This window comes from Glycine max, chromosome 12 (assembly GCF_000004515.6).
Source record: "Glycine max cultivar Williams 82 chromosome 12, Glycine_max_v4.0, whole genome shotgun sequence".
Lineage (NCBI taxonomy): Eukaryota > Viridiplantae > Streptophyta > Magnoliopsida > Fabales > Fabaceae > Glycine > Glycine max.
The window spans coordinates 7,155,418-7,166,751 of NC_038248.2; the positions used below are offsets into that span (position 1 = coordinate 7,155,418).

The window sequence follows — 11,334 nt, forward strand, 5'->3', positions numbered from 1 at the left end:
TTCTTTCATATACATGATTGGACATGTCATGTATGGTACTAGTCCAACTCTCTCTTTTTTTATATTATTTGAATTAAAATATAGGTAAAAATTCAGAAACTAAAATATATTAAGAAACTTAGAAACTATAGCTAATAACTCAAATTCAATCTCAATCGAAAGGGATTTATCTTTATTAAAGTCGGGTTAGTTACAAATAGTTACTCTCATGTTTAGTTTTAATTGTTATGCCTATTCTTATGTCAACCAAAAGAATAACGATTATTATTATTTATATTTTTAAATATTTTTTAATGTGGTAATGAAAATATTTATGTAAGAGTACATTTGTTTCATATATTAAAAGTTTATTTTTGGGAAATTAACATGAGAATATTATATGTCCATGACCCATGTTTATTATGGGAATGAGGGGAATTATTTTCTATATATAATTAATTTCTTTTTTGTGTATTTTTTATTTAAATTATTTGAATTTTAAAAGATATTCTCAGGAATATTAAAATTGTAACCGAGCAACTTTTAAAAAAATATCAAAGAATGATATTATCATGTTATATACAGAGAATAACATTTCCGACAGTAAAAAAAATTCCATAAAACAAATATTCGTTAAAAGATTTTAGAGTAAATTAATCAAATAAAGAATGAGTAAGGTAAAGATCAGTTAATTAGACAACTCAAACAGCTTGCGGGTGCATAATTGAGTTCTATTACAAATCTTCTAAGTATTTTATAAAGAAAGTTTTCAATAAAAAAAAATGTATTTAATGGGTTGAAAATATTAAAAACATTCAACACTTACAATGCAAAAGAAATCAGAGATTTAGTAAGAAGATATTTTAGGAGATTTTTTTAGGTAATATTTTTGGAAGATTTAGGATTATCAATAGTGTTAGGCCGTAGACAAGAACAATTATACTTTAATTAAATCAAGGAAATAATATTACAACAAATTTTGCAATACAATGAAGTTAAAAAAACTAATATCTCAATGAATGAATGATTGTTTTCATTTATTAAAAATTCCAATATGATATATTGGCAGTCGTAGTAAAAAATTATTTTGATCAAATTAAAATAATAATATAAAATATATAAAACGTGATAACCTAAAAATAACGTCTTAATTAATAAATATATTTTAATAGAGAAAAAATATCTCTATGAAATAATAGTTAGCCTTCAAATTTAAAAGTGTTGATCGTAAATAATATTAATTAATTAAAAATAATTTTAAAATGAAAGACTTAATAGTGAGTCCTAATAGTGATTTTTTTATTTGTACAAAAAACAATAGATATTTGGATTAAAAAATAGAAAAAAAATACAAAAACACATTTGAAGTCTTTATAAAGATAATTTAAAATATTAAAGTTAAATAAAATTTCATTTATAAAGATTAAAAATCAAGAATTTTAATGATTAAGGAAATTTTAGTAATAATTTTCAACCAATGCAAAAGAATCAAATATTGTAAGAAAACTAATATTTGCATCAATATATAAATTATGTACGACAAAAAAAAAAAAAAAAAGTTTTCGTTGTGTAGAGTTGACGTTAGAGAGAGTGGGGGTTTCACTTTTCAGCGGCGAAATGGGAAAACGAGAGAAGCAGAAGCAGAGGCACGAGAAGGGACACCGTGGAAGAGGGTCTTTCAACTATCTTCAAGAGGACCATGATTTTGATGACACTCCAAGACCCTCACCATCTGAAGAAGAATGTGCTGATGACAGCAATGAGGAAAAAGAAGAAGAAGAAGAAGAAGAAGAAGAAGGTCATGAAAACCAATCTCATGATATGCCTTCCAAGTTCCTCCTTTACCAACAATCTGTGCAGGTTTGTGTCCCCATTTTAAAAAAATTGTATCTTTGTCAATGGGATTGCTTGGTTTGGTTGGTTATATTATATAGATGAATGATGAAATTTACAATATTCAAACTTGGTAGTTATGTATGTGTTTCTTAGTGTTTTTGAGTTCCCTAGCAGCCAAATTGGTGGGTTATTATTGTGTGATGTTTTGTGTTGATTGAAAAGTTCATAATGTGGCTTAGTGAATCATGCTTTTTGTTTGTGTTTGTGCAGTCACCCAAAGGAGATATAAGTTATTTGCAAAAGTTCTTTCTCATGTACGTGGGTGGAAGGATGCCCCTCCATCTTCAAGAAGATTTCTGTGGCACGGCGCTTCTTAGGTATATCCTGCCATTTGTATTTTCTTTCTTTCTTTTAGCTATGCCTCTTTTAGTTTATTAGTACTCTCTTTTGGACATACTAAATTGTTATCTCTTTTTGAAGGAGTAAACCCTCGTTAGTCCTTGAGATTATTATTACCATCACTTGCTTTGGTTCCTCGAATTACAAATCCCTACCTTTAGTATTGGATTTTGCAAATAGTCGTTCATTAGTGTTTGGAACTGCATTACAAACTCTAGTTAGGGTGCCATGACACGGAATCTATAATATGTAGCGAATGATTGGTCGCTCGTCTCTCTAAACACAGTTCCAAACACACGGTTCTTTTCTACTTCATTTCGTACTAAAAAAGACTAAAAGTGAATGACATTTTGCAAAGTCAAGAACTTGAGTTAGAATTTTGTAAAGTCAGGCCTAAAGTGATCAACACTCACAATCTAAATGGTTTACTCTAAGTTGAAGACTAGAAGTTGTCTTGCAGAGATTAGCATATTTAGAGAAATACTGTGCACTATCACTAATACTACAGGCAAAATCTATGGGTTATGAGTTATGACCACTTGCCATATATTATCATGAGTTTGCATAAATTATGCTCTTTCATTATTTATGTGCATATCAAATTCTGATTTGGTTTTAAAAAATGTGGTTGCTTTGTATCCTGAATGGCATCCTTTTAATTGGGATTTTTTACTCCCAAATTTCTTATTGTTATTTCATTTATGCTTATAAAATCTAAATGCCCGATTGGGAAAATCTATTTCAAAATGGGATTTTATTCATTCAGTGTGTGTTTTGAACTACATTCAGGCTGTCCAATTGTGCACTACATATTGTGACTAATGGGTCATGGCACCCTAACGCGGTTTCGTAACACAGTTCCAAATGCACTGTTAACCATTTTCTCTTTTGATGTCCATTGATTATTTTTTGTCAGTCCCAGTGTACTTACATGACAGTGATTTATGTTTAACAGTACAGAATGGCTCCGCAGTGATTCAAGAAGAACAGTAGTAGGATTAGATTTGGATCTTGAGGCACTCAATTGGTGCATGGAAAGCAACATACCTAAAGTTGGGGCTGATGGATTTTCAAGAATGTCTCTCTTTCATGGGAATGTCCTACAACCTCTTCAGTCTAAACTTGTAAAAATAGATCCTCAGCAGCTGGTAAGTGACATTTCACTGTCACAGAATGAAGAAAATCTTCAGACTGATGTGCCAGAATCTGATGCTCCAACAGGCTCTGTTGCTCAAGATGACAAGTATACTAAGAGAAACATAATACTGCCTGGAAGAGATATCGTGTGTGCTTTTAACTACAGCTGCTGTTGTCTACATAAACGAGCAGAACTGGTTCTGTATTTCAAGCATGCTCGTGAGGCCTTGTCAACTAAAGGTGGAATTTTTGTGATGGATTTATATGGGGGTACGTCATCAGAGCACAAGTTGAGGCTTCAGAGAAGATTTCCCAATTTTACGGTATAATATTCTTGATGTTAATTTGTAACAATTATTAGACTAACATGAAGATGTTGCCTTGCCACAATCTATGTGGAATTTCCTTTCTAGGATAATGTGGATTTGATCCACTTTGACACACTTTAAAGAAATTTTGACACACCTGCACGGGGAACACTGGACAGATAAATAGTCGATACGTAGAGTAGTATAAACACTCTAACATTCTTTACTAAAATTGTTCCACTTGTATTCAATTTTGTTGCCACATGATCCTGAATTTTCCCATATCTTACCCTTGATATTATTTTCACTCGTTACAAGTCTTTTATGATTGACCTATTGAATTTGCAGGTATGTCAGAGCTTCACGGTTAACTTTCTTATTCCAGTTCTCTTTTAGCTTTTTCTTCTCTTTTGCCATTGTTGTAGCTTTTTCCCTGACCTTTGTAGTTATTTATTTTTACATGCTTATGATATATAACTTACATGACACCAGATTTGAGGAGCTAGAACCTTTTACTTGTGGGACAAGGATGTTATGTTTTTCCAAGTTCCAACACAATGGCATCATATATATTATTAGTACATGAAAATAAGTATATTCTTACTGAATTTCTTTGATTGTCAATATTGAAGTTGTGAATATTATCCTGTATATATTTTATGATGTGAACGTTGTAATCAAATCTGTAGTATGTATGGGAGCAAGCTGAATTTGATATTATTCAACGGAAGACAAGGATTAGCCTCCATTTTCATATGAAGAAGGAACAAAGAAAACTTCGCCATGCATTTTCATACAGCTGGCGGTTGTAAGTTCTTGACTTCTTGTATTGTTTGTTCTTTTTCCAACATTAATTCATAAATGATTTTCCATTTTTGAGTTGAAAATTATGCTCAGTATTTCTCAATCTTCAATTGCATTCTTGGTTTTATTGTGCATTATGGTAATTTTTAACATCGTAAGAGGTGTGATGCTGTGATTCAGGTGGACATTGCCTGAAATTAGGGATTGCCTAGAAGAGGCTGGATTTCGGTCTGTTCACTTTTGGGTTCGAGAGATGCCAGACACCACAGAAATTATGAGAACAGAGGGGTTTGGTGCGGGAAAGAATGTAAAATATGAAGAGGCTACAAGTTTTCAGCAACAAGATTCTTGGAATGCTTACATAGTTGGTGTTGCGTAACTTCATCTTAGAAAGTGTATTTCTGTTGCATTAATTTTGTCATAAGACTCATAACTGGACAAGCATCACTGTTAATCAGCTCCATTGCTTGGAACTTGCCTTTCTTTTATATGAAAATTGAATTGGATTTGGCTTGAGATTATCAAGTGTAACAAACAAAATTTTAAAGGTACATTCTGCTCAAGTTTGGTGTGAAATTTCATCAAGAGATCTCTTACCTTCAGGATACTTGTTGATTTAATGTATGTATGAAATTTCACTGATCAATGCTGACTAAACACTGAACACTATACATCTTGACAAATCAGCATCAGCATACATGCAGAAGGTAGAACAATGTAGAGAGAAGTCATATGCATTTCAATGTAAATGTTGAAATATTGTAAATGATATATCTGCATAAGTGATAAAGTGTTATAGTAGCCCAAGAAAAGGGAGAGAAAGTATAGAGAAAGGGAAGAATTCTAATTCAAAAAGCTATAGTTTTACAGGAAAGAGTTAACAAAATATATGACTATAGATATACACTTGATTTGTGATCTATAACCTCACAATTAGTGCAACATGTACATTTGTCTGCCTCTTGACGTGTTTACATTAAAAAAATAAAGCTGAATCTCCAAGAAAATTTGTAGTCAATTTGACGGTTTTGAAAGTTCTCTTTCGATAGCACGAGAATATGTCTTGTGTTGATATTGGAGGGTTACATCTAACAGTTCTTCAAGAAGTGTCTTTGGCTTCCAAGCTGAAACCCAGAAGAATACACATTAAGAACAATGTTAAAATTCTGCTGAAAAATACATATATTTAAAAGAATAATTGTTGAATACCAAGCTGCTTGGTGATAATTGTCATGTCAGGGATGCGCCTATCACTGTCATCATAGCCTTTACCATAGAAATCCTCTGCACTAACATCTACGGTTGATAGACTAGAGGCAGGTGCACCAGACACCTTTGCATAAGCCTTAATGTAAAAGACAATAAGAGCTAAATCAGTTTATTTTTTTGTAAAAAACAAAGTCAAGGAGCTTATCTACAGACCAAGTTTAGAAAGCAGAACAACTAGAATTGAAGCTTTGGGTTACCTTTATCATAAGCTCAGCTAGTTCCTTCACAGATACTTCATTGTCTGGGTTCCCCACATTGAAGATATACCCATTTGCTCTCTCAGGGTTGTCCTGTGTCATGTTGGCATGTACATCAGTGCAAACTCATATAGCAACATGGATGATGGAAGTTCACTTCTGAACTTACAATCATTAACGCAACAGCATCAATTGCATCTTTGATGTAGAGAAAGGTTCTCTGTGATCTCCCACCATCAACAAGTTTGAGGGGCTCGCCACGCAGGAGACTCTGGAACAAGAAGCTTTGTGAAAAACAATAGTTTCGCTAAGATTGTGATTCAAGAGGACATAAACAGAAAACAAAACCAGCTAGCTGATGTTACATTACTGAAGCAAGCTAGGACTCTAGGAACACCATCACTTGGGCCATCCACACCAGGAATGAAGTCCATTCTTGGACCAATCCAGTTATAAGGTCTCACAATGGTGAACTTGAGGCCATTCTCCGCGTGCTCAGCTATAGGTTAGTACTGAAGACTAAGTTAAGAAGGGAAAGGAAATTTAATCATAATAATTATCATAAACAAAGGAAAAATCCAGGTTATTGTGTACCATATATTAGTCTGTCAGTCATTTGCTTTGCACAAGCATAAGACCATCTCTGTTTCTCAACCGGACCAAAAATACAAGGAGTGACATCTTCCTTGAGCATGAAATATTTGGGGTCCTGCATCATACAGATTCATGTTAAATAAAAAAGTAACAATCCCAAAACAGTGTCTGATATGTTTTCTAGCATGTTTGGAAACCCATTTTTTTTATGGACAAATGTTAGTTTTTGTTAACGGAAGGGATTTGAACCCACAACCTATCCCTCCCTCCCTTCACTATTTATCATCAAGTCAACCTTACATCTCTTATTTGGAAACCCATTAAGAAGGAAAAAATCACATTTAGAAAGCAGAAATTATATTAGCATTGATAAACTACCTGTCGATATTCTTCTGGGAGAAAGCTGCCTATAGTCTTCCCGTAAACCTCGCACGTAGAGAAATGAATCAAACGCTTATTGTTCTCAGTGCAATATTTAATCTGCATCACATGAACAATCAAATTGCATACACAGTTACATACGCGTGCGTGCACGTAAAAACTCGAACTTGAAGAGCACCCATTTCAAGAAACAACAACTCAATATTCAAAACCCACCACCGGAATAGCATCAATGAAGTTGCCGAAGATGGTGTCCAAAGGGCGTGTGTTGTAATCCGCGGGGGTGTAAATTGCAGCGAGATTGATTGTCTGAAACAAAGAACATCCAAAAAATAATCAAAATACAAAACTCATCAAAACAGTCAAGTATTATATTTCAGTTCATTACTACCAGTCTTGCCATGCGATAATAGCTGCATCTACACATTTGTTCATAATTTTTTATGATTTTTATTGTATATTGTGAACTACAACCATAATTCCAGCAGCAACACTAAAACTTTTGTAATTTCTATGAAGACATATTCCATAGTTATATGTAATTTCTCGTAACAGATAACATCTAGAAGTGCTGACATAACACGATAGCAACATTTTTTACCAAGGTATCAAAAAATACATGCAACTACAGTTATATATAGTCACAAAGTCAAGGTGTTGCAACCTTAATTGCAGTTGTATTAATTAGCCACATTTGTACACAATTTTCCACAATATCAAGAATTGAGATGAAATCATAACCACAATCGCAGTAACAACTGCAAAGTCATCACTTGATCAGTCTGTCATTGCATTGCAACACCAATTGCAGCTAGATCAGCTGCACTTATTCGTAAATTTTCACAATTTCAAGGATAATCACGAAACTACAACTATGACTGCAAGTTAAAACTTTGACCCTGATAAGTAACAAGCTATGTTATCTCGTGAAGAAAATAACTCTTTATATTATATGAAAGGTTTTAAATCGCAGTTACAGTCGCTAACATAATTACAACTTTGTCACATTTTTTATATTGTGGGAAATCGCAGAAAAATGTGACCACAATTACATATGCATTGCAGACCGTTTTTCAAAACTTCGACTATAAGAAATATTTTTTTAAGATTAATTCAATCACATTCTTAACCATCACTAGTTAGCCACCGGAATAAGAATATTCAAAATGTGAAGAAAAAAAGTGCGAGAAAAAGGGAATATTAGATTACGAGATCGGTAGTTTGGACGAGGGTTTCGAGGCGGGAATCGCTCTTGATATTCATTTGGTGGAACTCGATGCGGTGCGCCCAGGGGAGGGACCTGTCGAGGAGGTGGTTGATCTTCTCGGACGAGACGTCGACGACGACGGCCTTATGGTTGGTCTCCGCCATCAGCTTCTCGCAGAGGTGAGATCCGATGAACCCGCCGCCGCCGATCATGCATATCGCCAGCATCGGGATCGAGTTTCCGTCCAGGTTCACTCGTGCCATTGGAAGAACGAAATTTGGTGCAGTGAGTGATGAGGGAAACAGAAAGAAATGGTGTGGGAGTTATAACTGGTTTTTGAAGGAAGGAACCGAGAAAGCGGTGGTGATAATGTTGTAAATATTTCCTCAATTTCAGTTATGGACGTTACTTAGTCTTATAGCACATGCATTTTTCCTACTATTCTTTTCTTTTACTTTTACCATGAATATATAGATCGCAAGTTGATTTCTTTTAAACATCTAATATAATATATTACTATTAAATATCTCTTAATTAATTAATCTTCATGCTAGAAAGATTTAAGAAATATATTTTTATTCTTTATACATATATATATATTGACAAAAGTAAAAAGTTTAAGAAATATATTTTTATTCTTTATATATATATATATATTGACAAAAGTAAAAAGAAGTATAATTCGTTTGACATAACATGATATATGATATATGACTTATTATAAATTTTTTCACATTATCTTTAATTTTATGATAAAAAATATGTGGCAAAATAGATAAATAAAGTTTCTTTCGAGATGAAAGAGTCCGCTTTTGTTTTGCATAGGCCTATGAAATTGTTGCGTTATTTGACAAGTTTAATGGAAGAATTTTTTTTAATGTTTGATGAAATACATAAAATATAGTATATTAATTAATTAATGGGGATATAATCCAATAAAGAGAAATATTTTTTTTTATAAAATAATGATAAATTATTATTTGAATCTTAGAAGACACATCAATTATAAGTTTTCACAATACCTTTTCCATATGCGAGTTATTAGGCCAGTGATAAAAGAGTGGGACCCCATGGAAAAAATTATAAATCCCTGTCTAATTTATTTTATGATTAAATATAATTTTGGTATTTATTTTTCAAAATCTATAATTTTAATCTTCTTATTTTAAAATATAAATATTTTTAGTCTTCTTATTTTTCTAAATCCACAATTTTATTTCTCTATTTTAAAATAAAAATATTTAATCTTCTATTTTTGTAAAATCTGTCATTTTTATCATTCTATTAGACTGAAAATATTAGATTATTAAGAGACAATAATAGAAATTAAACAAATAATATGATTTCACATCATTAAATTTGAATTATATTAAATTATTTTTTTAATAATAAACATTTTTAAAATTTTATAAAACTAAAGGATTAAATGTCTTTATTTTAAGATAGAAAGCCAGAATTATATATTTTAAATAAAAGAACGAAAATTAAGTATTTCCTTTATTTATTTTTACAATTATGTATAAACTTGAATTTATCATTTCAATCTATTGTTTTTAATTTATGTTTGACATTTTTCTTAAAGCTCTTTTTCTTATATATTGGACTTTATTATGAAAAAATTGGATATATATTTATATAGTCATACAAATATTCATATATCTTCTCCATCTGAAGTCTTCATAACCAAGTCACCTAAAATTTCACTAATAAAAGAAAATGTCCTCCACCAATTCCACCAGCAATTGAGAGCATCCACATCACTGATAAAAGACAACAGGAGGAACCTTAAAGCTCTCCTCAAGAAAGGGAATGGGCTTATCTCCATCCACAAGGTCCCTATAAAAATCATACTCAGCCTCAAAATCATGCAAGTGAAGCTCCTCCTTCTGGCTAGTATGGTAATGGTGCCTAGCAGAATCTGTTTTCCCAAACCCAAAAATGCTAACCCTATCACAAATCCCCAAAGCCAACATCACAGCCTGCATCCCAGAAGAGTAGTAGTGGAAAAGACCACCTTCATGAGCCTCACCCCACTTCTCCAAACCCTCCCCCACACCACCACTCTCCTCCACGAACCTCTTCATGGAATAGTACTTGGCGATCCTCGAACACAGCACGTCGAACCTAGGATCAGTTACCAGCAATGGAGCCTTGTGAGAAGCATTGCACACAGTGTAGTCCATTAACTGCACCGCTTCACAAATGTATATGACTATCGGAACGCTGTCGCCGTAAGGATGGCAAAAACACCCTCTTTTTCTGGCGCACAAATGTAAGATGTTACCTTTCATGAATGAAATGTTGGTTTTTCTCCCTACCTTGGTTTCGAAGCTATCAACCCTAGCGTTGTTCAATCTTATAACAACCTCGTGGGAATCAATTTTGCTGCCGTGATTTTTGTCAAGTAAAATTCCGCTGTTTCCAACTACGGCGCAAGAGGAGTATTTGTTTTTGTTATTGGTTTGTAGTTTGTAGTGTAAATCAATTGGGAGCTTAATTGAGCGAGTCAGCTCGGACATGATGCCGGGTTGGAATCGGCGCTTCCGGAACCAGTTTTGGAGGAGACTCCGGAAGTGGAGCCAGTGGCGGAAGTTGAGGAGGTTCTGGATCTCTTGGCTGATGCTCTCCTCGCCGATCTCGGCGGCGGCGTGGCGGAGGAGCGTGGCGTTGAGCTGCGGCAGCGGAAGGTAGCGGATTGGGACGCGGGATTCGAGGTCGATGGAGGGGATGCCATGGCGCAGGATGTCGCGGGAGGTGAGCATGGCGGCGAAGAGGATGATGAGGAGGAGGAGCAGGAATAGGGGGCGAAGGGAGCGTTTCATTGGGAGAGATTAGGTTTTGTGGTTGCTAACTGTGGATTGATGATGGGTTTCAAGTTTTCGGTTTCAGAACCATCTTTGTCGTGGGTTACATTAGGCATAGAAGAAGAAGAAGTAGTACAGCGTTAATATGGAAGTTTTGAATGTGCGTTTCTGTCAAAAAGTAATTGTTTTCATCAAGGAGAAGACTTTGCGTTACTGGTTTCTCTGTTATTCTTTTTGTTGTTCCTGTGCTGTCTCTTCACATTTGAAGAGAAATGATATCATTTTGAAAACACTAACTTTCAAAATGATGTCATTTTGGAGTTACCAACAACAGAAAAGCCAGTTTCAATTTACGAGTATTTCTTGTTTCCTTTCCATTAATTTCTTCGGTTGTTGAATCAATGAGGGAGAAGGCTTTG

General features: G+C 33.8%; 3 protein-coding genes across 3 annotated transcripts; 1 reads left to right on the forward strand and 2 right to left on the reverse strand.

Annotated features, from left to right (window-relative positions):
* The first annotated feature begins 1,526 nt into the window (after positions 1-1,526).
* LOC100801710 (uncharacterized) lies at positions 1,527-5,026 on the forward strand. Its single transcript, XM_003539775.5, has 5 exons — positions 1,527-1,839; positions 2,086-2,192; positions 3,170-3,674; positions 4,349-4,467; positions 4,644-5,026. The coding sequence occupies exons 1-5, from the start codon at positions 1,597-1,599 to the stop codon at positions 4,840-4,842; spliced, it is 1,173 nt and encodes a 390-aa protein (XP_003539823.1). The 5' UTR covers positions 1,527-1,596; the 3' UTR covers positions 4,843-5,026.
* Positions 5,027-5,288: 262 nt separating this feature from the next.
* LOC100814699 (UDP-D-apiose/UDP-D-xylose synthase 2) lies at positions 5,289-8,499 on the reverse strand. Its single transcript, XM_003540745.5, has 9 exons — positions 8,114-8,499; positions 7,121-7,213; positions 6,902-7,003; positions 6,524-6,638; positions 6,295-6,428; positions 6,099-6,200; positions 5,930-6,022; positions 5,673-5,808; positions 5,289-5,587 (listed from the first exon to the last, which is right to left on the reverse strand). The coding sequence occupies exons 1-9, from the start codon at positions 8,372-8,374 to the stop codon at positions 5,478-5,480; spliced, it is 1,146 nt and encodes a 381-aa protein (XP_003540793.1). The 5' UTR covers positions 8,375-8,499; the 3' UTR covers positions 5,289-5,477.
* Positions 8,500-9,841: 1,342 nt separating this feature from the next.
* LOC100815220 (beta-1,6-galactosyltransferase GALT29A) lies at positions 9,842-10,953 on the reverse strand. Its single transcript, XM_006592252.4, has one exon. It carries the CDS (start codon positions 10,931-10,933, stop codon positions 9,869-9,871), a length of 1,065 nt encoding a protein of 354 aa, XP_006592315.4. The 5' UTR covers positions 10,934-10,953; the 3' UTR covers positions 9,842-9,868.
* Positions 10,954-11,334: the final 381 nt, after the last annotated feature.

Excerpts from the sequence above, each read along its gene's own strand:
- LOC100801710 (XM_003539775.5), top strand. The coding sequence starts at position 1,597 with ATGGGAAAACGAGAGAAGCAGAAGCAGAGGCACGAGAAGGGACACCGT. Across the intron at positions 2,193-3,169 it reads TGTGGCACGGCGCTTCTTAG|TACAGAATGGCTCCGCAGTG; the intron begins GTATATCCTGCC and ends TATGTTTAACAG. Across the intron at positions 3,675-4,348 it reads GAAGATTTCCCAATTTTACG|TATGTATGGGAGCAAGCTGA; the intron begins GTATAATATTCT and ends TCAAATCTGTAG.
- LOC100815220 (XM_006592252.4), bottom strand. The coding sequence starts at position 10,933 with ATGAAACGCTCCCTTCGCCCCCTATTCCTGCTCCTCCTCCTCATCATC.
- LOC100814699 (XM_003540745.5), bottom strand. The coding sequence starts at position 8,374 with ATGGCACGAGTGAACCTGGACGGAAACTCGATCCCGATGCTGGCGATA. Across the intron at positions 6,023-6,098 it reads ATGCTGTTGCGTTAATGATT|GACAACCCTGAGAGAGCAAA; the intron begins GTAAGTTCAGAA and ends AACATGACACAG. Across the intron at positions 5,809-5,929 it reads TAGCTGAGCTTATGATAAAG|GCTTATGCAAAGGTGTCTGG; the intron begins GTAACCCAAAGC and ends TTTTACATTAAG.